The sequence below is a fragment of the Monodelphis domestica genome, chromosome 2 (assembly GCF_027887165.1).
Source record: "Monodelphis domestica isolate mMonDom1 chromosome 2, mMonDom1.pri, whole genome shotgun sequence".
Lineage (NCBI taxonomy): Eukaryota > Metazoa > Chordata > Mammalia > Didelphimorphia > Didelphidae > Monodelphis > Monodelphis domestica.
The window spans coordinates 59,609,292-59,636,948 of NC_077228.1; the positions used below are offsets into that span (position 1 = coordinate 59,609,292).

Below are 27,657 nucleotides of genomic sequence, written 5' to 3' on the forward strand. Positions count from 1 at the left end.
TTGGTGATGGGCAGTAGAAAGAGCATCCCACCTCCCCATCTTTCTCAGTCAAGAAGACCTCTATCTGAATCCAGCCTTAAACAATACCAACTTTGTGACCCTGAGCAAGTCACTTAATTTCTGTTTCCCTCAGTTGCTTCATCTGTAATATGTTACCTACTTCCCAGGGCTCTTGGGAGAAACAAATGAAATAATAATTGTAAAATGTCTGGCACGTGTTAGGAGAGGATGACAGAGAAGAGAAACAGAGATACTAAGAACCACTAGACAAGAATCAAATGATCAAACCACCAAACAGGAATTAAGTAAAACATGAATGCATCTTTTCCTTCCCCCACTTAGCTAAATCTTGCTTCAAATTCTTAGTGAAATACAGAATTTTCCTACTAACCGGTAGGGCAAAATTAAGGGTTAGCTTCTTAGGAGGAAATACACCTCCCTCTTGCCAATATAGGTGGAGATCTAGGCTAGTTGGATTTTTGCCCAAATTCGTCTTTACTACTAAGGAGGATATTAGTGTTTAAAAGAGGGGGCATAAATAAAAATATTAACTGGTGATACAAATAGAGTCAGCCTATCCCCCAAAATACACTGTTTTGGTTTGGGTTTTTTTTTTTTTTTAACAATGCACAGCAACGCATCACAAATTTCCAAGCTTCTGCCGAAGGAATCTGCCCGCGTTTCCGCAATACACACTAGTCAGAAAGAGCGAGGAAAGGCCAGAGAAGAGTTCCCCTGCTCTCCAGACCAGAAAATTAATTAATTAATTAATTTTAAAAAGATAGAGCGGAGCTACGGTGGCTCTGCTGAGACCAAACTACTTAGGCGCTACTGCCCGGCTCCTGGGGAAGCCAGCTGTGAGACTGGAACGACTATTAGTGGAGTCAAGGCTAGGAACAAAGGACCACCCAGTTTGGGTTAGTCTCTGGAAATGGAGGTGTCGCATTGCAGAGAAGTATCAGGCCACGTTTGCCGCGATTCCAGTCCCAATACTGCCCAAGCGTCCATCCTTGGACCTCTAAGCCCCGCCTAAGAGCCTACGGGCGTGGCCTACGGCGAGGGAGAGGAGGGGTTCCTCCGAGGGCGTGGTCCACTCTGGGCACAGCCTCCTCCTCCTCCTTTTTTTCTTTGCTGCCTGTTTGTCCTGGGTGCTCCACTACCTACTCCGATAGCCTTGCGAGCAAGCACTGTTGGGAAGCTATTTAGGTAAGTAGGTGAGGGCGGGGGGCTGCAAAACTGAGTACGATTTCACCCTCTCGCTTTGACTCTCCCCTTTCCCCTTCTCTGGACCCTAACTAGAACCCCGGCCTCCTGGAGCTACTGATTAGGGTTTAAGGACTCTCTCTCTTTTCTCCGAATTCAGACAGCTGATTCTTTGCGCTCCTTCTCATTCTCCTCCCCAACCTGTCAGAATAGCGGATAGGGGGTTAGAAAGCGGGGTCACAGACTGAGTAACCCAGGGAGAACGCCAAGGTCAAGACTTTCTTACTTGCTTCGGTGATTCTCACGCTGCCCCTCGTAGGGCGCACATCTGGGACGCACCACCCCTCTCTGGGAGAGCTTTCCCAACGCCTCCCTAAACTGAAAGTGCGCACTACTCGGCGGAGGGGCCAAAGGCTGCCGCGGGTCTCTTTAAATGACATTGGGGTTTCCAAACTGGCCTGATAGGCCAGCCGCCCCGGATGCCGCCAGCAAGAGTCCCTTCTGGGAACACAGGGGCGGGGGCGGCTGGGTTGTTGCTAGGAGCCGGGCACCGCCTGGGGAATTGGGGCTCTCTTTTTCCTCTGCCTAGAGGAAACATTTGTCCATTTCTGTTGGCACGTGGATGTTGGTTTGCTCCCGACTGCAGTAGCTGCAAAAAAAACCCCAGGATGCCAGGAAGCGAGTAGTGGGGCAGGGGGCACGGGGGACGGCGTGCACCTTTAAAATAGCGCTTGGCATCTGGATTTTCAGGAGTTGTACCAGTACGAACGACGCAGAGGGACCTAGAGGCCCCAGGGTGGGGCTGCGGGACATAGGAATGGCTGAAGGCTGCTCTCCCTGAGTCATTCTCTGAAGTTGTGGCTTCTGTGTCAAACATCCCTCTTTAATTAAACTTCCTTTTAGATCTCCGAAGTTTACTAGCTACGTCGTATTAGCCCCAGGGGTGGGGGAAAGCGAAAGGAAAATGCAAAACTCTGGGGAACAAGACTGCAGGAGGAAATCGTGACCCTCTTCCCTTCAGGGAGAAGCATCGATAGTGAGAAGAGTACATGGGATTTGGTGATTTTCACGGGTTGCCTCCGTGGAGTTAACTTGTATCTAGAGCATTTATTACTGTGGTTTCTTTGAAGGAAAGGTGTAAGGTTGAACCGTAGGATTTAAAGATAAAAGAACCAGGCATCCTTTAGTCCAATTCTCCCTTTTTCACAGAAGGGGAAACTGAGACACGGAGTGATTAAATGACGCCTGTATTCATACCAGTCTTGGACAGAGATTCTCTGACTAAAAATTAATAGCTTTTCAAAGCTGGATTAGCAGATGCTCTCTAAAGTATTCTGGAAGTTCTCTCCTGTAGGCAGGAGACTGCTCTTGGGAAAATTGCTAATCACATGCAACCTGCAGCTAATGGAGGATACTCAAGGTTATTGGGCCCAGTACACTGCAGCATCTGAAAGGGATATGGTTTTGCTGTACTTTTAAGATCTTGATTGAGTTGGATAAGGTCAGCACTGGATAGATTTAAATGGATTTTAAAGATGAAACTGAAAGTCAATTGAAGTGTTTTGGAAAAAACCCTGACTTGAAGTCATAAAATCTGGATCCATGTCCTAGTTCTTACCTGTGTGACCTTGGGTAAAGCATTCCACTCCTACGAAGGCAATTAATTAGGATACTTTCACCCTTTGGAGAAAAATAAAGTTACTTTCATTCTGACACAATAATGTTCCTTTATAATAATAACAATATCAATCATGGCAGAGTTTTTAAAGATCCTTTAAAGGTCCTCTTTAGTTGTCAAGGCCAGAGTGTTTGATATACTGAGTAGGTCTTAAAATCAAATGATCTTTTGATTGCCTTTCTACCCACAGGATCACCACCTTAGCTCAGGCTTTTGTCATCTCTCACCTAGACTATTGTAATGGCTTACTAATTAATGTCTTTGCTTTGGGTCTATTCTCCACACAACCACCAATATAAAAGGGTAAAACATCACCTATACATGATGCCTCAACTTCCTCTTTTCTAAATAAACTGCAGCCTCATCATTCAGCTGAGATTGCTCACATGAAAGTTGTCAATTATCTTTTAACTATTTCTTTTCTCTCTGCAGCATTTGACAATATTGGTCATAACCCCCAATGGAATTCTCAGGGCTTTTATGATGTTACATCAGCCTTCTGGGTTTTCATCTTTTTTGTATACCATAAAAATGTCAACAAAGGCTTTACCCTGGCCCCTCTTGCCTTTTTTTCTGCTTTACTTGTCTATTTGTGCTCTCAATAGCTCCCTTAGGTTTAATTATTTCTATGCAGAAGCTTTCCAAATATACATATCTAATATTGGACATTTTGCCTGGGATATTATTTTAGTGATCTTAAAATCACTATGTCCAAAAAAAAAAATTCATCATGTCTCCCAGAACCTTCTTTTCTTCCCCAACTTCCTATAACTATTGAGGGTAACACCTTCCTCCTAGTCTTCCAGGCAACCAGTTACCAGATCTTGTCTTTACTATATTTATTTTGTTTTAAGATTAGTGATCCTAAGTATCAGTTCCAATGCAGAAGAGTGGAAAGGGCTAGGCAACTGGGGTCAAGTGACTTGCCTAGGGTTATACAGCTAGGCAGTGTCTGAAGCCAGATGTGAACCGAGGCCCTACCATCTCCAGGCCTGGTTCTCAATTCACTGAGCCACTTAGCTGCCCTGACATAAAGGAACATTTTCTTCCTTCTTAATTCTAAGACAGAAGAGCAGCAAGGGTTAGGCAATAGGAATTAAATGATTTGCCCTGGGTCACACAGCTAGGCAGTATCTGAGACCAGATGTGGACCCAAGTCCTCTTATCTCCTGTCCACTGAACCACCTAGTTCTACCTACTACATTTACTTTTACATATATTCCTATCTCTCTAGTTACACAGCTACCAATCCAGTTCAAACACTCATCACTTCTTGCCTGGATCATTGGAATAGCCTTTGGATTAGGTTCCTTGCCTGAATTCTACCCTCTCCAATCCTTTCTCCAAAATGATTTTGCAAAATCAGAAGTCTGTCCTTGTCACTCCTCATTCGATTCCATGATCAAAGATAAACTCTGTCATTTACAGTTTTTCCTAACTTGGTCCCTTCCTTTCTTTTCAGTCTTTTCAAATTTTACTGCCTTCCACAATCTCTACAATCCTACCATTCAAGTTTGTAACATCCTTTACTACTTAAGCATTTTAACCATCAACTTATCATCTTCAGGTGAAGTATTTCTGGGTAGATTATTTGATTCTAGCCTGCTTTGGGCTCATTTTCTATTATTCTTGCCTATTTGATTTCTCCCACTGCCTAGCTTATATGTTTTTGGAATCAAACTAATATAAATATTTCATTATCCAAAATATAATTAGGAAAGTAAGCATTGGGGGTTGAGGGGGGAGGGGAGATGCATTTCAAAAGCAATTATACAGAAGCTCCTGTGGATAGAGAGCCAGGCTTGGAGATTGAAGGTCCTTGTTTCAAATTTGGCCTCAGACATCTCCTCCTAGCTGTGTGACTTTACTCGAGGTACTGGACCCAAATTGCCTAGCCCTTGCCACTCTTCTGCCTTGTGGCCAATATTTAGTATTGCTTCTAAGACAGAAGATAAGGGTTGGTTGGTTTTTTTATAAAGCAATTGTAAATTATTTTCTCAAAATCCTGTTTGGGGTTATATCTGCCATTGTTCCTTCTCCATTAATAGTTTATTTTTTTTTAAACCCTTACCTTCTGTCTTGGAGTCAATACTGTATATTGGCTCCAAGGCAGAAGAGTGGTAAGGGCGAGGCAATGGGGGTCAAATGACTTGCCCAGGGTCACACAGCTGGGAAGAATCTGAGGCCAGATTGGAACCTAGGACCCCCCATCTCTAGGCTTAGCTCTCAATCCACTGAGCCACCCAGCTGCACCCCTCCATTAATAGTTTATGTGAGTTTGAAGAAGTGTGGTTAAATGGGGAAAGGGCTGGGCTTAAATTCGAGAAGATATAGGATTATCTGCCCTGATACCTCCTAATTTTGTATCCCTGGGCAAGGTCCTTGACTTCCCATTCCACTAGGGCAGTGGTGTCAAACTCAGATTAAAACAGGGATTACGATCCTCATAGGCATCATATTGATTTCAAAAACCACAGATTAACATTATGTTTTATTATATGTTGACTTATTTTGTTAAACATTTCCCAATTATATTTTTTAAAACCCTTACCTTTCACCTTAGAAGCAATACTATTTCTAGGCTTGGTTCTCAAACTACTATCCCCCAAATAAAAAACTCCATTTGGAGAATTATAAAAAAGCAATATTTTCTCTGTAGGTTAGGGTGTGCCTATGATTAAATTTTAAATAAAGATGTGCAGAGATTTATTCACATTGGAACTAAACATGGCCCATGTGATGCTGGAGTCTAGCCAGTGGTGCTGCAGGCTCTTGAGAATCAGCTATAGGCTGCCAGCATTTCTGGGGGGGGGGGGAGATGGGGAGAGACAGCTGAAAGTATGAATTTTTTTCCAGCATTTTCCTCTTCTGTATCTTAAATATAAATTAAAATCTCCTTTCTCTGATTTGGAATTTAAGTTCATGGACTATCAGGAGGCAAAAAAATTAATAAGGAGACTGCCATGGTTTTACTTTTTTTTTTTTTAACCCTTTACCTTCTGTCTTGGAACCAATACTTTGGAACCAATTTGTACTGGTTCCAAGGCAGAAGAGTGGTAAGGACTAGGCAATGGGGGTCAAGTGATTTGCCCAGGGTCACACAACTAAGAAGTGTCTGAGGCCAGATTGGAACCTAGGACCTCCCATCTCTAGGCCTGGCTCTCAAATCTACTGAGTCACCCCCATATATATGTTGTTGATACTACTGGTCACACACCAAACATGATAAAAAAAAACCTACCCATTCTGAAAACTGGTGAAATTAGGGGTCATTCTCCTTCCTATGACTCCTACTCTCATGTTAGAATATAGAGTCCAAGTATAGTATTAACTTATTAAAGGTGAAAGTTCACTGTTCAGTCTTTCCAAGCTTTTTTTTCCCCAGAGAAATTCCATATGGCCGGAAATCTCAATCTGAAATCAACATCAGTTCTTCAGCTAATTAACTACTTCTTGGACATCTGTGTACAGTCCACTTAAGTTTGGGGAAGTCTCTTAAAATAACCTTAGGAGCTAACCAATCTAGTGGGAAATAGTAAACGTGCAACAACTTAGGACTTATTCAGCTATGTATGTGATGTGGAGAATGAATGACTCATAGAAAGGATGATCAGAGGGAAATCAGATTACTGAAGGAAGGCTTCCCAGAGGAGACAAGTTTAAGTAATTTAAAAATTTTAGCACCCTTACCTTCTGTCTTAGAATCAATTCTGAGTGTTGGTTCCAGGGCCAAAGAGTGGTAAGGGCTAGGCAATGGGGATCAAGTGACTTGCCCAGGGTCACACAGCTAGGAAGTGTCTGAGGCCAGATTTGTCTATGTGTATGCACACACATATATATACACACTGCCTATATCATATATATATATATATATATATATATATATATATGCACCCATATGTAAAATGCTGGGGCATTTTGATATATCAAAGCAAGATGATGTACTTTTATTAGTATCAATAATGATAACTAACCTTTAATATTTATAATGTTGATTTATAATGAAATTAGCCCTCAGGATTATGAGGAAGATGAAATAGACCCCACTTCACAATGAGAAGACAGACTCAGAAATAGTGACATGCTCACAGTCACAGAGTTAATAAGTATCAGATCTAGAAAATAAGCCTATCTCCCACCTCCAAATTTAGCACTTTCCAATTATACTATTGCTCAATTGTTGTAAGATTTGGAAAAATTAACTCTAGCCTCACTCTTTCCCATCCCTGCCCATTTAGTATATTGCCATTTGTAAAACAAACTAGTCCCTAGAAAGCAGTGCTTACTCCCCAAATTATATTACTGAAGAGCCAAAGGAAGACTCTGAACTTCAGACAAACATGGAATAATGGACAGGGTTCAACATGACCTTGGGAGGGCAAGTATTTACCAGGAAGTCTGTCCATCTGGAAGAGCTGGCTTTGGAGTTATGAATATGTGGTTTTTATGTCTTTTTTCTTTTCATAATTCAAAGTAGGAGATTTAGAGTTTATGTTCATTGCTCTTGATCTAGGTTTTTTTTTTTTAAGATTCTTTTCCCAAAGTAGAGGAAATTCAGTTTCATTTGAGATTATGTTTTAATACCTCTTTGCACCAAAGTCTGGATCCAGAGACAAGGGAACAGGTAACATCCTTGTTCTGACCTTAACAGAGCTCATTTTTACTGCTTTGAGAGCTTGTCCTGTATAACTAAGCACTAGACAATTTATGAACAGTCTAGTGATGATTCATCTTTCTCTTCTTTCTGCAAGAGGAAAGCAATACATTGGCTGATTGTCTTCTTTATTGGCAGTATTTCTATAAAATGGTAAATTAGACTTAACATGCCTAGACTTGGAAAAGTTTCATATCAAAGTCATGGGAAGGGATGGACTCTGGACTTGTGGTTTCATTATTATTATATATAGTATAGACTTAAATGAGTTGAAATGAGAAAATTCCTTCTACGAATGTAGTCGTTTGGCATCTTCTTTGTAATCTACAGTCCTTGCAAGTTGCCTAGTGCAGTGAAATATTAAGTGACTTTCCCAGCTCATAGAGCATGTCAGAGATGAGATTGGAACTCGAGATTTCAAAGATCTTAGGCCAGTTCCATTTCTATTATGCCATGTTGCCTCTCGTGGGTGTTAATTTTTTTTAATGTATTAAAGAGCATTCCTGTTGATCTTTCATTCTGAGAGCTGGAATTCCAGCTATGCTTACTTAAAAACAGACAAATTCCATGTTTACTCCAGGCTTTCACAAGCAGCACCTCCTGCACTCTGGTTGTATTCCAGTGAAGTGCTAGAGATCGGAGACTCAAATCTCACTGCCTGGTGGCCTGCTCTCCCAGCTGGGTTGAGATCTAAGAGTGAGAAGAGAATTGGAAATAGCCCACTCTTAGAGAGGCACCTTCCCTGGTACTCTTTGCTGGTGTCGAGAATCAAATTTGGGGCACTAGAAAATTTATGACAATTTTAATTCTTTTGAAACTAGCCTTAATGGCTTGTGGCAGTTTCATTCCCTTGTCATTTACTTATGTGAATGTGTTATATATTCTCTTCCCACTCCTCCTTCAGCCCACTTCCACCTATCCCCCAAGTAACATAATCTCCCTGAAGGCAGGGACTAGCATTTTTGGCACCAGACCTTACTGCAATGCCATGCTTTAGCAGGTGTTTAATGCATGTTTTGACCTGAATTCACTATATGCAACACACTACAGCTTAATAAAAGTGATTGCTTTCTTAATTTAAAAAAACTAAATAAATGATGAGGTTTTTAAGTAGTTATTGTATTAGACCTTAGATATATGCCTTATGATCTTTGATATTCCTTCTGAAGAATGAAGCCTGGCCTGGGTACTGGAGATAGAGGGGAGAAGAGTTCTGTTTTTATGTCTGTGGTGTTGTTTTTTTAACCAATTTGCAGTATAAGTTTTGTTCAGTGGGATTTGGTGTTAGGAAACTGGCTATGGTGTAAGGCAGCAATTTAAAGAGTGAAGGAGGATGCCACACCCAGTTAAGTTCACTTAAGTATAATTCAGAAATACTGTTAGTTTAGCCCTGATACAATAGAATGAACTTCTGTCTCAATAGATAAGAGTGGGTCCAGAAGCATGCAACTGGAGAAAAGGTTAGATGATGTCAGTAAAGTTTTAAAGAACTTTCACCAGTGAATGAAATGATTAAAGAAAGTTCTTTAGCTAAAACATATTCTAAAACTGAGCTAAAAATGAAGGGGGCAGCAAGGTGGTATGGTGGATAGAGTCCTAAGCCTGGAATCCAGGGCACCTGGATTCCAAATCTGGCCTCAAATACTTCCTAGTTGTGTGACCCTGGGCAAGTCAACTAACCCTAATTGCCTAACCCCTTACCAGTCTTTCACTTTAGAATGATAGCATTCATTCAAAAACAGAAAGTAAAGGTTGTTTTTTTTTTAATGAAGAGAGGAATCCTGCATTTCATCTAAAGCTCAGATATTGTCTTTCTACAATAGGTACTCCAGTACTCCTTACTCTTATGCTTTTAAGATTTTATAATAATCACAATTTAAAATGAAAGCATATGAAGAGCCAGGCCTAGGGACGGGAGATCCTAGGTTCAAATCTGACCTCAGATACTTTCCAGCTGTGTGACCCTGAGCAAGTCACTTAACCCCCATTGCCTAGACCTTACCACTCTTCTACCTTGGAACCAATACACAGTATTGATTACAAGATAGAAGGTAAGGGTTTTAAAAATAAAATAAAATAAAATGATAGCATATGGTCCCTTTGGGGGATCATCTAAAATGATCCTCCTCCCCTGGCTTTAGAGGATAGTTTTTCATTTTAAATATGCGGTTCTGAAGGCCAGATCAAGTTATCATACCTCTGATGTTTATTGGTATAACTAACTGAGGCCACCCCACAAAACTACTATAGTCAAAACCCAACTCTTAGAGGAGAATAAGCACTTAGATAGCACATACTATGTGCCAAGTGCCATTTGCAAATATCTCATTTAAGCCTCACAATCCTATGAGGTGGGTGCTATTATTATCCCCATTTTATAACTAAGGAAACTGAGGCAGACAAGTGACATGCTGAGGGTCACAGCTAGCAAATGTATGAGACTAGAAATGAATTCCAGTCTTCCTGACTCCAAGCCCAGTGCTCTATCCAGCACACCACCTAATTGTAGTATTCTTCTAACAATGTCAGGAGTACTTCAACTTTTCAAAATATTGGCTACCAGCCAAACAAGCAAAAACTGAATAGATCTAATGAAAAAGGTTCTGAAGTAACAAAGTTTCCAGAAGTAACAAGTGAACTGAGCCCAAAATATCAGGTTCTTTTCCTACTTCTGCCATCAAGTAGTGTGATGTTGAGACAATCAGCTTCTTGTGACTTAGTTTCCTCACCTATCAGAGGAAGATAGCCTAAGTGATGCCCTTTCTGGTTTCTTCCAACTAGAAGAATCTGTGACCAATGAAGGAATACCTAAAATATCCCTGGTTCTCAAAGACTTTTCAACCCACTGGCTTTCTTGGCTATTTCCTTTTTGCTTGTCTAATCTAATTTTTTCTATCTTGATGACCCCACTGATGTTAAAACACCAGTCTAGCTCATTATTTTCCAAGATCTAGCTCTCCAAATATTTTAAATAAGGTTCCCAAAACCCCAGCAGAAAATTGTCCCTAGGATACTGTCCTGTCACAAACTACTAACTACTTACTTTACAAACTTGATGCCCAATTTGTCCCTCAATCTCAGCCACTGAAAGTTGCTGTGGCTGGTTTACATTTTATAGAGAGCAGTATATTTTAATTTGAGGAACACTACTCTATTCAGACTTGACTTAATTCTGCTAATATTTTATCCTTTTGGTCCAATCTGACTACCCTTTTGCTCTGTTTACCTGAATAGCTGTACCATTTTGTAATCTAATCCATTTTTCTAGCTCAGGAAAAGGGAGACATTTCCTGAGCTGGACCCAAAAGATTTCCTCCTCAGGGGCTTCAGGTAGCATATAACTATGAATTTATAGTTACACCTTTCCTATTTTTTAGAAGATTCGTGATCTTAAGAAACTATTCTTCCACTGTCTAGGTTCTGTTTGGCCCAGTCCATAGACCATTGCTCTCTAATTAATGTTTCCAGGCTCACTTGTTCCATCTTGTTTATAAGCAGGTTAGCCAAGTTCTAACTTTAGATTAAAGCTGTACCCACATATTCTAAGCCCATTCTCCTGAGAAAACATTTTTCCAAGCCATATTGTATTGTTGATCTAGGGGATCCCAGGGTAGGCATGGACAGTTGAATGGGAGAGTGAGACCAATTTTAATCCCAACTCCAACACATAAAAATGTTTTCCTCTATAACCCTTAGCCACCATGCTATTCTGCATCATCTCTCATTCTGATTTTGATCTCAGGTGTGATTCAGTCTAGAAAAGGGCAAACTTTCATATTCATATTCATGTGTTCACATATAGATTCTTACTCAAAGCACAAATCATTTTGGATATTTTAGCCCACTGATCACACAGCAGCAGCTAGGTGGTGAAGTAGAAAGAGTGCCAGGCCTAGAGTTAGGAAGACCTGATTTCAAATCTAGCCTCAAATACTTCCCAGTCTAGTCATCCCTGGGCAAGTCACTTAACCCTGTTTGCCTTCTTTTCTTCATCTATAAAATGAACTGGGGAAGGAAATGCCAAACCACTCCAGTATCTTTGCCAAGAAAACCCCAATAGAGTAGGGAAGAGTCAGACAATACTGAAAGCAAATGAACAACAAAATCACACACAGACTGGTTTCCTTTGTTTTGGGTTTTGTTTCATTTTTATTCAAGAGCCACTAAATGAATTGAAGCACCAGAGCAAACAGAATCAGGAGCTTGCTTTAAAAGGTAAAAAGTCTTGAGTTGATACCAGAAGTGATAGTCTATTTTTGTTGGACTGGAGCTAGTTAGTATGAATGTACAGAATATAATTGAAAAGCATCCTGTGGGACAGAAGGAAACAGAACTTGAATTCAGACTTCAATCCCAGTTCCCCTCACTTTGGCAGTGCACTGCCAACTAAAACAGGTTAGCCTCATCCACTTTGCTATTTCTGATAGGGTTCAGTCTCACTGAATAAAGCTTTAGCCAGCAAGATTGGAGAATAAAAATATTTCATTTTTGGATCTCCAAATTGGACATTTTAAATTTTGTAATAATAACCAGTTATTACCACTGAACTACTTCCTAATTGTATTGTTTTGAAAGTAGGGATAGGGAATGGAGGTGTGATTACATTAATCTAGGAAACTCCCTTTACCAATGAAAGTCACCTAGACCCCTGAAAGGTGGAATGATTTGGCCAAAATCACAAAACCAATGTGGGTCAGAAGCAAGATCTAAACTTGAGTCTTCTTGGACTCTGAGGCATGGGGAATGGGGAATGGGTGTTTTGTTGAAAAATTGAACTTGATTCATCACTATGATCATGAAGGAGGACAGTTCGGAAACTACGTATTTTGCTTTCAAGAGACTGTATAAACTACTTTATCCCTTTTCTTATGGGGGGAATTATTGTTTCTTATGATAAGAAATAGAGGGCATGTGATTTGTATTAATGGAATATGAATACCTTTGAAACTACAAATTCTTCAAAGCAAAGAGTCAGGGACTTTGAGTCAGGGTCCCCAGGTTCAAATCTCAACTCTACTAACTAAGAATGACCTTGGACTAGTACTTAACTTTTCTAGATTCCTGTCTTCTCATTTATAAAATGAGAGGATTGAATAATCTCTAAGATCCCTTTAAATTCTAAATCTGTGACCCTGTGACTCACTAATAGTATAAAGTTATTTTCTTGAGCATCCCTCACCCCAGTTAAGCAAGAAGTAACTGACAAGTGTACTTTGGGAAGGGCTGGCCAATCCAAGCGTTTGCAAAAAAAAAAAATAAATAACTTTTAGCAGAATTATTGTGATTAGCTTCACCCATCCTAGCTCAGAAGGTTTCTCCTCTTTGCCAACTACTGGGGAATATTCAAAGTAGAAAAGGCAAAGTCCAGGCTTTACCCATCTTATTTTAGACCTGATTAAAAATCTTTCCCTTTGGCTGAAACTTGACCTTTGTATCAATAGCTGTCTTCTCTTCAAATAGAGTATCTTCTGAATACAAAGCATGGAGTGGGATACAAAGAAGTATAAGGAACAGAGATCCTGCCCTCAAGGAATTTGTATAGTTATAGAGAAAACAGGCATTTATTATTATTTGCATTTATTGTTTATTTACTTTCCTTGAATCTTTGCTGTGCCAAATGGGTAATAGGCAGATAATGAAGGAATTCAGAGGAGGTAGAGATCAATTTGGACTGAGGGAATCAGGATTATGAGAAATGAGACTGAAAGTGGGCCTTAATGGATGGGTAAGAGAATAGGTAGGAAGAAGAAAAACAGCTAATGTAGAAATTTAGGAAAATTATTTAAGGAGATTTATTAATATCTCTACTTCTTTAGGATTCTCATTACTTAACCCTCTTCTGCTTAATTGGCTCTTAATTACTAAAGTCTGTCCAAAGATTTTCTTTTCCTAAGTGCATCATGGTATTTAACAGTTGTGATTCAAAGATCATCACAATCAGCAAAGATTTTTATGTATGGGAAAGGTACTACTCTTGATCAAGGACAAATGTTTATTAATTTTTCCATAAAAAGAATAAAAATAGAATCTGAAAAGTATGTCAATGAACTTATTTGATACCTGACAAAATTCTGAGTATAATTTTTAAGAAAAAATCCTTACCTTCCATCTTAGAATCAATACTGTGTTTTGATTCTAAGGCAGAAGAGCAGTAAGGGCTAGGCAATGGGATTTAATTGACTTGCCCAAGATCACATAGCTAGGAAGTGTCTGAGGTCACATTTGAACCTAGGACCTCCCATTTCTAGTCCTGATTCTCAATCCACTGAGCTACCCAGCTGCCCCATAGACTATTATTAAAGGAATGGTTAATGAATATCTAGGAGGGAAAGTAATGTTCCCAAAGAATCAGAATGCCTTCAACCTAACTAGATCCCTCCAGACTAATAAACTTTGTTGGCAGAGCTCCTAAGCTGGAAAAGTATAGGAATGTTATAGTCATACTAGAATTTACTAACAAAATCTTATGCTGCTGTGCACTAGATGAAATAAGATGGGCTACAGAATACTAGATAAATTCAGAACTAGTTAGAGAGTCAGCTCCAAAGAAGTCTTTAATTGGATGTCAACTTGGAAGATTTCTAGGGGAATATTATTGGGAACTGTACTAGACTTTATGCTGTTCGTTCTTATCAATGATCTCATTAAGGATATAGGTAATCTGCTTATCAAATGTGTGGATGATATACATTTGTAAGAATATCTAGATACACTGGATGTCAATATCCAAAAGTATTTTGATATTGGGCTGAAGCAAGACAAGTTTAATAGAGATGAATATAAAAGCATTCACTTACTATGTTTAAAAAATCTTAAGTATAAGATAGGAAAGTATGGTTAGACAGTTTAGGGATAGGGAGGAAGATCAGGGGTGGTAGAATTTGTGGGCTGAAAATTCAAAATGAATCAGTAGTGTTCAAGGAGATCCAGTCAAGCTAATGCAATGTGGGGTTCCATGAAAAGAAACATAAGGAATAAGGAGGTAATAATCTTGTTGCACTTTTCCCTAGCCAGATTACGTCTATAGATAGTATTAGGTTCAGTCTGGGGTCCAGACTATATCTATAGATAGTATTAGATTCAATTTGGCGTGTCACATTTTAAGAACATTGATAAGCTAGAGGGCAACCAGAATGATAAATGATATAAGGCTCAGTTAAAGGAACCTAGAGATATTTAGCCTGAAGAAAAGACTGGAGATAGGGAGAGGAGTAATATTAAACCTATATTCAAATAGTTGAAGGGCCTTCATGTCAAAAAGGCATTTGATTTCTTCTACTTTTCAAAGGACAGCTTTAGAAACATTAGGTAGAAATTGCAAAGAAATGAAGTAAAACACCCTCCTTTTAAACATTCAATTTAAATTAAAAAAAAAAAAGAAAAACCAAAGGACAAAGTCCCTGTCCTAAAACAAGTCCTAATCCTATGACTAATAAAAAGCCACCCAAAAATGGCAAAATTCATGATACACCCAGGAAAAGGAAAGACTATTATTTTACACCCAAAGGAAGTAACTTTGTCACTTTGTTTTATCAACTACTCAAACCCAAGTTGTTTGGCTCTAAGATATATCTATTTACTCTCTGATGAGTACTCTCTAAGGAGTGGTTGTGAATGCCAAGGGGTAAGAAGTTAGCAAATAGTGATCAGGTTAATTTAAACCCTGAGTAAACTGTGCAATGCATGAGGTTTTTGTTTGTTTCCCATCATCCCTCACCATTTCTCTACTAACCATGTATCTTTTAAAAGTGTTGGTAGACTCCACAAAAACTTAACTCTGTTTACTCCTGCTAGCACATAGATGACTGTGAGTTTATAAGGACAATGCCGATGGAGCAAGTGAACTTCTTGAAGCGAGGGACTGTTTCATATCTGGAACTCTTTGAACAGTGCCTTGTACATAATAAATGCTGGTTGCCTCTCAGTTGGGGAGTCTTCTCATATAGGCCCAGTGATTGGTTCTGTGGCTAAACCTAGCTAAGCTCAGAAAGGCTCATAATTAGAGAGCTGACCTTTCTTCCAACTGCAATAAATCATGTTGACTACCCACTGAGACTCAGAGGACCTGCTGTGTCTGTGGAGGGAATAGCTATTCCAGCTAATTCAGAGATGCTAGAAATACTTTTAAACAAGGTAGATTTGATGTCAATTACTACAGTGTGTCCTTTATTCTCAGCTATTTTTTCTCAGTAACCATGGATACTTTTAATCTTCCAGATATTTAAAAACATTCTCAATGGGAATAATTCCTGCAGTTCACCTTGAATGGTCTAGGTAAACCAGCAGTTCCCTATATCCTGCTATCTATAATGCCCTGGATCTTACAGTCATAGCAGGGGGATTTTTCTTTTTGATGGGGTGCTTAGCACAACTACCATCACCAGTTGACTAGGCAAGGTTTGTCTTTTTGCCATCTAGCTTTTTATATTTTGTGCCTGACTTCCAACTGTTTAATAGAATAGAAGCTCATTGAGCACAGGGATGATTTGGGGTTTTGTCTTTGTTTCTGCAGTGCTTGCCTTATATGTCTGATAAGTTCTTTCAGATTGCCCTCTGCTCACCAAACCCACCTCTTTTACCAGTTGGTGTGTGTGTATGTGTGTGCGTGTGTGTTCGTTCTGCTTTAAAGTTATTCCTGCCTCCTTTACTTTTTCCAATCAAAATTCCCAACCCAGCTCCCATTAAGAAAGGTTGAATAATTCATGCAGTGTTGTGACTTTTGTTCCTTCCAAAAAAACCATTAGCATTTTAAAAAGGGACTTATTAACCCAAGTAAATATCGAACTAGTGGAAATCAACTAGTGACATTTGTACAGAGATTTCCTGAGTATCCAATGCCTATTCTAAGAGTACTTGCCTTCCCAACTCCTATCATGTGTTTAAAAAATAAAGTCAGCAAATTTGCACCCTTTTGTTCTTCAGACTACTTTTCTATGGGTTATATGGGGATTTCAAGTTGGTTAAAGTTGATTATGGATTAAAGTCTTCTGTTGTTTTCTTCCCAGTAGTGTTCCATCCTCAAATTGTTCTCCACACTGTCACCAAAATAATATTCCTTAGAACCATGTCACCCCCATGCTTAGAAACCTTTAAGGATCCTATATTGTCTTTAGGCTAAAATGCAAATGTTTTAGCATAGTATTTAAGGGTCCAACAATTTAGTTTTCACTTAGACACAATGCAGTATGGAAAGAGCCCTGAATTCAGACCCAGTAACTAAGGTCACATCTAGCCTCCAACACCCCCTGCCTGTGTGTGATCTTGAGTGAATCTTTTAACCTCCTCAGTTTCCCTTCTGTAAAAGGTTGGGCTAAATGAACTCTCAGGTCCCTTCCAACTCTAATCCTATGATTTTACCATCCCAGAATTTATTTCATACTTTTCTCCTTAATAAATTGTATTCCAGACAAACTGGACTATGAGCCATTCTTTTCCTGCACTCTACTCTTGCCTCCCAACATTATGCATTTGGTTTTTTGTTTTGTTTTTGTTATTATTGTCTAAAAACCCTTACCTTCTGTCTTAGTATGAAGACAGGCAAAAGCAGAAAGGGCTAAGGCAATCCTGGTTAAATGATTTGCCCAGGAGCAGACATTTAGAAGGTATCTGAGGCAAGATTTGAACCTAAACCCTCCCAACTCCAGGCCATGGCACTCTTTCTACCTACCACCTAGCAGCCCCAATTCTATGCATTTGTTAAAGCCATTGAAAATGTCTGTAACTGTAATCCTCCCATACTTCTACCTCTCCTTGTCTGCCTTTAAGGCTAACCTAACCTTGCTACTTATTCTATCTGACTTCCCCTACTCTAATTAGTATTCTTGCCTGCCTTGGTTTTTGTGTATTATAATTGTACATATTCTAAACCCCCAGAGGAATCTAAGGTTCTTGAGAGAAGGTTCTTTTTCATTTTTCTATTTTATAAATGAGGAAATTGAGGCTCAAGAGGTTAAGTGGCGTGCCAAGGGTCCCATGGCTAGTAAATAAGACAGATTTGAGCCCAGGTTAATTTAAGTCCAAGTCTAGCTTTGTATCCACTACACGATGTGGCCTGCTTAACATGGTGTGTTGCACATGGTGGCCACTTAAGAATTGTTAGAATTAGATAATGTGACTTAGAATGTGATTATATTGTTCATTTGCAAACTTACATCTAGGCAAAGGAATAACTCAAAGGATGTGTGTAGAAAAACTGGAACAATTTTGCCTATAGGGCATCGTTTTGGGGGGAGACGGGCATGTAGGGACTCTTCAGTAACGTCATTTGTAATGTGATATTTGTTGCTAGTCAAACTTGGAATCAGAACTGAATTTGAGTCTTGACTCCATTGCTTACCATCTGTGTGAAGTTGAGAAATGACTCTGAACCTGTCTTCATTTTTAAGATGGGAAGATAACATGTGGGCTGTTCTGATCATTAAAAGGAGATAATTATGCATAGAGGGAAATGTCTGTATCTCTCCGTCCTTGTACTCCTGTCCTTCTCTCTCCCTTCTTGTTGCCCTCTTCCTCCTTCTCTAAATAAAATTGATTAATATATTTGTATGTGTGCACGTGTATGTGTGCATAAGCAAATTCTGCCTTTGGAACTTCAAAGTGCCATAAAAATTTGACCTGATGCTATTATGTTAATAACTGCCACACTAATTATCTTGTTATTCTCTAACTTATTTTCTAAACTTTGGAATCTATCAAAAAGCTTGCTGGGAAGGGGCCAGATACCTTATCTCTTCCGTCTCTGGGCCTTGCTGAGGAGGCCTCTGATAGCTTTAGCTGCTAGTTGCAGAGTCATGGTAGGGCAGCACTGCCAGGCTTGGGCCCTGCTGGCATCTGGCCACCAGTTGGGGGCAGGGCAGGCAGAGCCTTCTGCGTTTTGTTTAATGATTTAGAAGCTGAGCTTTTCTGGCTGAGTTTCTGTGTAAGATACAATCCAGGTGAACCTCTGTCCAAACAACCCCCCACAAAGCCCTTCTGCCTTCATGAAAAGCCAGGTTTTTCTGACTTTTTCTGGATCTTATCATTTCCAATCCTGGGAAAATTTCATGAGTATCTGAACGTTTCCTTCTGCCTCTTTCATGTATGGTCAGCAAGAAACTTAGGAGAACCTGCATTTTGGTTTGCCTAGTCCCTTCAAGTTAGAGTCCCATCACATAGGAGCAATTTGATGGCTCAGTGGAGAGAGAGCCAAGCCTGGAGATGGGAAGTCCTGGATTCAGATCTAGCAGACACTTCCTAGCTGTGTGACCCTAGGCAAGTCACTTAACCCCCATTGCCTAGCCCTTACCATTCATCTACCTTGGAACCAATACTTAATATTGATTCTAAGACAGAAGGTGAGAGTTAAAAAAATAAGACATAACCAATAGTCATTTATAAAGTGCTTACTAGGTGCAGATTGTTACACTAAGCACTGGGAGAGGAGAAACACAATCTGTGACCTTTTGGAAGTCGATAAGTCATAAGTAGAATTTATATCTCCATTCGCAAATTACTTTATACCTGTTCTCTTTTTTGGTCCCAACAACAACCCTATAGGTGCTACTTTTATTTGTATCTTATAGATAAGGAAACTGAGGCAGATAAAGGTAAAATAACTTGTCCAGGGTCACAGAATTAGTACCTGAAGCAGAATTTGAATTGGGTCTTCTGACACCAAATCCAGCGTTCTCTTTGAAGTGCCCACCATCCATTTTGGTAGGGGTATAACATACCACCTCAAGGAATCATTACACACATTATATGATGTCATTTAAGTTGTCTCGGCCTCATTAGTAAAATAAGGGAAAGGCAATAGTACACGGTGCATAGCGAATCAAAATCGGAGGAAGACCTGGGTTGTAGTCTCAGGCATCTTGGCTATGTGGCCCTGGGCAAGTCTCTTGATATTTCAGCACTCCCAGGCAATTCCAATAAAAGTCACAGAACAAGTACAGGCTCTTTTATCCCTCCCCAATGCCTCTTCCACCTACACAGAGAACAGAACTGTTACCCTTTGCATCCTAATGCTGTGCTTCTTTCTCCAACAGTGCCAACATGGCAGTCCTCTCAAAGGAATATGGTTTTGTTGTTCTCACTGGGGCTGCCAGTTTCATATTGGTCACTCACCTTGCCATCAATGTTGGCAAAGCCCGTAAGAAGTACAAGGTAGAGGTAAGTGAAGGGTATCAATTGATCCTTTTTACAGGTGAAAGAGAGCCTCTGGCTCTCAAAGAGGGAGGGTGGGAGGTAGGTGATAACTTCTGCAAGGACATGTTACTGTTGGATATGGTGATGGGGGAAAAAAAGGAAGGCTGAAACATTTAGCTACCCCAAGATAGGATTGAATGTTTATCTGCCATTTGGAAGGAATCAGATATTATGATGTGTGATGGAGGCCCTGAGTTCAAATCTCAGTTCTGCCTCTTAAACTATATGACCCTGAGAAAGTAATTTAATTTCTTGTATTCTCATTTCTAAAAATGAGCTCTCTTCTAGATAATAATCTAGATAATTTTCTAGATAATATTCTAGATAATTTTAAATAAACCTACACAAGATTTATTTAAAATATTATGACTCTATTGCTTTATTTTTATGGCCCTGCAGTTAGCAAGACTCAAAGTCAAATATATTTTTAAAATATGATTCACAGTTCTGCAGTCAATAAATCAACAGGCATTTATTAAGTGCCTTCATATGGTAGGGATAGTGCTGGGTGCCCGACTTTGACACCCTAACCAGAAAATGGCTTCATTAAGTTGTTCTGGAATAATGGCATATGAATCAGTGAAACTAAATGTCAGCCCAAGTTTGGAAATGATGCCAAGTCTGGAATGGATCCTTTACCAGGATAACTAGATATCCAAGCTGATATTTTAGAGCACTGGACCTGGAGTTAGAAAAACCAGTTCCAGTCCTAGCTCTGACACTTGCCAGCTGGATGTCATTAGGTTAATCTCTGGACTTGTTTTTCTGTCCCTAAGGTGGGGGTGGGGTGGGAAAATGGGAAATGGAGAAAACAAGGTGGGGGAAGGAATAATATTAGCACTAGCTACAAGGTTGTTGTCGGGCAAATGTTTTGTTTTTAACCTTTTTTATTGATATCTTTTTGTTTCTTTAGGGCCCAGGCTTCCCCTATATCATGCCCCCTTTACTTTCAGAGAGCCATCCCTTGCCAAAAATAAAAACTGAAAAAAACCTAATTTTTAAAGAAAAGGGGGGAAATTTTTTCAGCAAAGCCAAGCAAATGTTTTGGCAGTGAGGGGAACAGAGAGAAGTAACTTTTTATATCTCTTCTTTGGAGGAAAGCATTTTATAAGCTATAAAGCATGTCATAAATATGAACTATTCTCAGCATTAGTTTTCAGTCTCCCTAGAAGAACTGCTGTTTTCTCCCTTACCATTTATCGCACCACGGGACTTAGCAATGTCTAGAGCCCAGCATTCCTCAAACAGTTCCTAACAAAAGAATAGAAACTGGACAGAATTCTGCCCACCCCCACTCCCAAGCTGAGTATGTTGACTTTGCTTCAAGAATTTAAAATAGGGAATTTCTGACTAACAGGGAAAGCTAGCTAGCCTCAGTGAGTCAGCTTTGAATTGGAAGGAATTGTGGACCAGTTAACTCTAATCACTATATGGAAGCCAGTTCCAAAAGTGCCTGCCCAGGGAGAAGGGTGTGGTGGAGAAGACAGCATGAACTTCCCCTGCCAACCCTACCCTGAGAAAGAATTTGTAGCCATAAGTAGCATAGTAACAAGTAGCATCTTAAAATTGTTCTAGGAGTAGTATCACATCCATGCGTTTTCTCCCTCTGTCTCTCCCTGTCTCTGTCTCTCCCTGTCTCTGTCTCTCCCTGTCTCTGTCTCTCCCTGTCTCTGTCTCTCCCTGTCTCTCTCTGTATGTCTGTCTAGCAAATTTTTTCTCTGTCTCTCTCTCTGGCAAATGTATTCATATTATGCATGGAAGATGCACACTAAGTATCCATTCTAAGGTTTAGTTAGAGCAGACTCTGGTCTAGATTACACCAGAGGGCAGCAACAAAATTGCTCTAACACAGTTTTCTAGGCTTTGCTAGTGATGTATATTCTGAAATCTTGGAAGTACATGATGATAGGGTGTTCTAAAAGCCTTAAGTCTTAAATTAGACTAAGACTTTTGGGAGAGGATGGAGATACTTTACCCTCAAATGAATTATTTAGCATTTTCTTTATGTATTTAGGTTACTTTGTTAATGAAACATATTAACCTTATAAGTAATCTATAAACATTGTAACCAGTTTATTCAGGCAGCTACAAAGTTAGTCACTAAATTCACTTTTTAATGGTGCTTCATTTGTTTGACAAATGGTAGTAGTGCCTCTTGAGTATTAGGGAATGTAGCATCATTGAGTTTGGTCAGTTTATAGAAGGAAAAAACTTCCAAACAGAGATAACCCTCTCTTTCCTTCCCCTTATCATCTTGATTAGAGTGATAATGTCCATTTATAGAGTTAGTGGGGTTGTAGGCCTCTTGACACCTCTGAGAGGCTGAAAGATTTTACTGATGAAGTCCTGAGCAGAAACTAGAAAATGGAAATCAAAGTTGTGTTTCCTAAATTCTGTCTCCACAATGGGATTATGGGTACAGAAAGTTTATTAAAAAAAAAAAAAAAACAGGAGCTAAAGGAGGAAGTGGGACAAGAAGCTATGGCAAGATCATGGAACACAAGTCTTGCCTCGGGGTACTGGCTCCAGTCCAACTCACATTCTAATCTATCACTGGCCCTTACTACCTGTTGGTGATAATTTCTGAGGTGAGGTGACCACCAAGATCCCATTCCTGATCTAAATCTACAGCTGTTTTTGAATGACTCATTTTTCATCATTTCCCTCACCATAATCCTGTGAGATGAGCACCACAAGTATTTTGTCCCATTTTGCAGAGAAAAGGATTTTGATATTGTTACTCAGCTAATACACAGCAGAGCTAGAATTTGAACTGAGGCCTTCTGACTTAAGGTTCAAGGTCCACCCCCATATAATGCTATCTATCATGGACTTAAAAAAACCTGAAGCATGTGCTGGCAGATACCCCCCCCCCCAGTTGAAGGGATCAGTTTTAGTGTCCTCAGGAATTTAAGGACATGGATTAAGTCATTTAGCCAAGAACAGAAGTATAGCAAAGCTGGATATTTTCCATCTTTCTGAAGAAAGTCATATCTTTTCTGTGTATTTTTTTAAATTTAAGGGTAAAAATGAAAGTACTCAAAATGATTTCTCTTTGGTCTTGTGCTTTATTTTTCCCTTTCATACATTTATACCTCAAGGCTATACCTTTAACCTCTTGATTGTCTGTGTCATTTAGCTTTTTAAACCTTCCCTTATAGAATACTTTACATTTAAAAATGCAATATAGATGGAGATTTTATTACATTTAGACAAAAGCAAAGCCATATATAATAGAGACTCATATCTTCGTGTACAGCCATCTTTCTCCATTCTACTTTGGCATATGGGAAATATTCCTTTTATTTGATATGGAATATGGAATAAAAATTTCTTGCCTTCCCCCCAAAAAAATTCAGTATAGGGTTGTTGTGAAGCAATGGAAGCTCTTGTATGTTAGGGAAGAGTCCCTCTGGTATAACACATAACTATGAGAGAGAGAGAGAGAGAGAGAGAGAGAGAGAGAGAGAGAGAGATTTCTATTCTCAAGTCCTTAACTCCATGCTCTTCTCTATGAATGGTAACACCTCCTACTTTAGGAAAGTGATCAGCACCATTAGACTTCAGCTCTTCCAGTTCCTGTCCTCTCTCATTCCCACCCCCCCCCCATTCTCTTTTCTTTTCCTTCTGTCTCAGAAGATCTCCTTCCTTTCCAGAGCTAATGCCATCACTTATGTCCTTGATTTCTTTGCCTATAACTTCCCCAAGATTTTGCTCCACCCAATTTCAGGCCCTTATTACCTTTCGCCAGGACAATAGCTATTGCCTCCTACCTTGGTTCCCTGGCTGGTAGTCTCTTAGACTGTAAACTCTCTTAGACTATAAACTCCAGAGAATCTATGACTGTCATTTTCTTTATGTCCTTGTCAAAGCCTAGAACAATACTTTGTACAAAAAATATCTGATGAATGGTTAGTCCTTAATGCTATCTGGAATCTAAGGCTATATTATGTCATTTAAAAACCATGCTATTTGCCAGCATTGAATTGCTTTTACCAACCACTCCCCCTTTCTCTAATGATAGCACTGACCTAAAGCTGTGTTTCTATATGGCTAACATTAAGCAGATTTGCTCTCCCTCAAAAATTAATGAGTTTTCCTTGCTTACAATGGTTGCAATGGTAAGCAAAGGTTGAATCAATCAATTTGCTGAAGATACAAAGACAAAAATAAATGTCTCTGCCCTCAACGTAGTTACATTCTATCAGAAAACAACATATCTCTATACAGTAATTGGAGGTGGGGAAGGGGGCTGCCTCAGGAAAAGCTTCAAATATAAGAACTTGAACCGAGCCTTGAAGTAGTCAAAGTATCCAAATTGCTGGAGATGAAGAGGAGATGAATTCCAGGAATTACTTTTGATAACAGGAATACCTTAGAAAGTGTGTACTAAATTATGTGACCCTGTTAACAATTGTGTACGTGTGTGTGTGTGCATGTGTGTGTATGTGTGTGTGGTCAATGAGGGGGATTTTTTAGTAAAAGTCCTGTGTCAAAATTATCAAAAAATAAGTGAAAAGCATTTGCTTGTAGATATGTTTGCATTTGCCCCAAAAACTATGGAATGAATTTGTTTTAATTTGGCAATATACAGAGCACAATACATATAAGATTACAAGTAAACCCAAACAGGACAAAAAGAAAAATAAAACTTTATGTGAGTCTGTGATATTGATACTAACATGTGCTCTGTGTTTATTTTAGTATCCCACCATGTACAGTACTGATCCTGAAAACGGGCATGTTTTTAACTGCATTCAGCGAGCCCACCAGAATACGTAAGTATGAGTCTAACATTTGGGCATGGCCCCCGGTTTCTGTTCCTGCATCCCCTGCAATCAGAGAAATTTCTGAAGTCCTGTGTGTTCTGCCTCCTATTCTAAAGTTTCCTTCTGAGATCGTGGGATCTCTAGGGTTATGCTAATGGACCGCAAGTGCTAGCAGGTTCGATAAGGAGGATATGTGTCAAAAATGTGGAAATCAGTGTGTATAATAAGATTTGCTTGTGCCCTCTGATTTCTTTGCAAACCATGATCTCTCTGTGCTAAGTAAGAGGAACACTATTGCAGTGATCATTTCTAGTTAGACATAGGGACTCTGGTGAGAATTATTCCTGGGGATCAAAAACAGTGACCATTGTTGGTTTCAAAGGACTCAGATTGGAGCATAGTTTAGGCATGACAGCAGGGAGGTGGTAGACTATATAAAGGCACTTTATCAGTCACAGTTGCTGTATGAGGAAGTTCTACTTAACTTTTTGATATGTGTAAGGAGGGGTATTATGGGCATGTATTTATTGGAGAGTGCTGTGATGTGGGATGGGGGAGAGGAAGGATGCAGCAATAAACATTTTCTTTTAGAAAAAAAAAGGCAGGGGACAGCTAGATGACTCAGTGGATTGAGAGTCAGGCCCAGATATGGAAGATCCTGGGTTCAAATCTGGCCTCAGACACTTCCTAGCTTGTGACCCTGGGCAAGTCACTTAACCCCCACTGCCTAGCCCTTACCACTCTTCTGCCTTGGAACCAATACACAGTATTGACTCCAAGATGGAGGGTAAGGGTTTAAAAAAAAAAAAGAAAAAGATTCCTGAAGTTTTTCTCAATATAAATTTGTATTGCACCTTCTTAACATACTGTGAGTAGACTTTGATTCCCTACAAAGCAAGAGGGAAAGCATGATCTCTGACCCTCCTGGGTGGCTGCCAGTGGCTTAATCCTTCCCTTGCAACCTATATGCATTTTGTTTCCTTAATGGATAACCCAGTCAGTCTTCTTTCAGTTGAGCATGGCTTTAATGGGGATGAGAGTGGCGACAGGAAGTGGGAGGATATACTAGACCGGGATTTAGATCAGTGATCTAAAATATTTTAAGGTTACAACTTGCTTATGATGAGTCTCTCAAAAGCCAAGAGTTAAAAGGGAAAGAGAGAGAGCTAGGTCAAGATGTTCTACCACTGAAAACTTGTTAAACAAGACTCATTTCTGAAGTAGAATTCATCTTGATTTGTCTCGATTTCAGATTGGAAGTGTACCCTTCCTACTTGTTCTTTCTAGCAGTTGGAGGCATTTACCATCCTGTAAGTAGTATTTTCTTTTTATTCCTACAAATGTATTGTCTCTGTACCCTTCTGCCCTCTCCTAATTGAACAATTTAAAAAATAACAAATAGAGTTTTGCACAGACCAGCACAACAAGTTCCCACATTGGTCACATCCAGACATCCACGCCTCATTCTCCCCTCTGAGTTAGGAGCTTCATTCATCTTTAGCCCTCTGGAAAGCAATATAGAAAAAGCTATGCACAGTTAGATCAATCTGTCATATTGTAGGTGAAGATAAGCACCAAGTGGATACATGACTAAGGCAGAAAGAATGACACCATACACAAGTGAAATGACAAGGAAGCATGAAGTCTGAATCCTTCGTTCTCCCGATAGAAAAAATTGATATTGCCTAAGAAGTTGTCTAAACTGATTAATTTTGCCTTTGGTATAACCAGCCCACCTGACCCATTCTACAAGTTAACTCTGCCCCATTTAAATCACCTCTTTCCCTGCCATCACCCCAACCTTCACTCATGTTTTCCAGGATCCATAGCATAATAGCAAATCTGAATTCTGTTTTCAATACAGTATTGGGTGGGGGGGGCTAGAAAAACTGAGATGATAATAATAATAATAAACAATGGCAGCTAACATAAGTGCCTACTGTGTGCCAGGTAGTATATGCTAAGTACAGTGTAAAGGACTAAGAACTTTACAAATAGTCTCTCATTTGGTCCTCACAATAATTTTGGAAGCTAGATACTATTATCCCTATTATACAAATGGAGAAACTGAGGCACACAAGAGATTAAGTGATTTGCCCGAGGTCTAACTCTAAAGTCTAATTATATGAGGCTAAATTTGAAGTCGTCTTTATGATTCTAGGACCAGTGCTCCTTGCACTATGGCACCACCTAGCTGCCCAACTTTTCAGGGAAGATATTTAATCATATACCCAAAGTATATAAATATACCAAATGCTAAAAGGTAAAACTTTGTAAAAACTGCCAAATGTAGACATTAAGCCTAATGTTCGTTCTTTACGATGCTAAAAAATAGTCTGCTTTCATTTTAGCGCTTAGTTTCTGGTTTGGGACTTGCCTGGATAATTGGACGTGTACTTTATGCTTATGGCTACTATTCAGGAGGTGAGTATATTTATATGAGCACGTATCCTTATGCAGTTTGTTCTCTTAATGGGAAAACCACTCAATCTTCTTGCATTTGAGCATGGCTTTAATAGGGATGAGGATGGGAATGGGGGGGAGGGCTGAATTTTAAATCAATGATTTAAAGCATTTTAAAGTTAAAAGTTGCTTAGAATGAGTTTATCCAAAGCCAAGAATTGGGGGAAAAAATAAAAGTAAGCTTGGTTGTAAAAGCAAGAGTGCATGGGAGAAAGAAGTCTATTCCAAAGAAGCAGGGCCATGGACTCTGACCATGTCTTATCAGGTGCTGTTTCATGATATTGTTTCCCTAGAGTATGTTAAATACTGATAGCAGCTTTAGGCTGCAATTCAGGTTTTCTGTGATAGCCTCCTGAAAACCAAATGCCTGATAACCCTAAGATACTTTTTAGGGTGTGTGCCAAGGTAGGGCTTGAAACCTCTTGGGTAACTTATTCTTCTTCTTTCATAGACCCAAGCAAGCGGAATCGAGGCCTGGTGGGTTCCTTTGCTCTCCTAGGACTGATGGGCACAACTGTGTACTCTGCTTTCCAACATCTTGGTTGGGTTAACCAAGGTCTGGGCCACGGACCTAGGAGTTGTCATTGAAGCAACAAAGGCTTAACTATGTCCTTCTTTTGGATGATAAACCTTTAACATTTCAAGTGTGCTTTTTTTCTTTTTCTATATACAATAAATCTATTTGGCATTAGCCTCATCTACAA

General features: G+C 39.6%; 1 protein-coding gene across 1 annotated transcript; it reads left to right on the plus strand.

The window, feature by feature from the left end:
• The first annotated feature begins 702 nt into the window (after positions 1 to 702).
• Positions 703 to 27,657, plus strand: MGST3 (microsomal glutathione S-transferase 3). Its single transcript, XM_001363645.4, has 6 exons — positions 703 to 1,206; positions 19,562 to 19,685; positions 24,426 to 24,499; positions 25,743 to 25,800; positions 26,842 to 26,914; positions 27,405 to 27,657. The coding sequence occupies exons 2-6, from the start codon at positions 19,569 to 19,571 to the stop codon at positions 27,539 to 27,541; spliced, it is 459 nt and encodes a 152-aa protein (XP_001363682.1). The 5' UTR covers positions 703 to 1,206; positions 19,562 to 19,568; the 3' UTR covers positions 27,542 to 27,657.

Bases quoted from the DNA above. Each gene is read 5' to 3' on its own strand.
- MGST3 (XM_001363645.4), top strand. From the start codon at position 19,569: ATGGCAGTCCTCTCAAAGGAATATGGTTTTGTTGTTCTCACTGGGGCT. The intron at 19,686-24,425 runs GTAAGTGAAGGG...TGTTTATTTTAG, and splicing joins GTAAGAAGTACAAGGTAGAG to TATCCCACCATGTACAGTAC. The intron at 25,801-26,841 runs GTAAGTAGTATT...CTTTCATTTTAG, and splicing joins TTGGAGGCATTTACCATCCT to CGCTTAGTTTCTGGTTTGGG.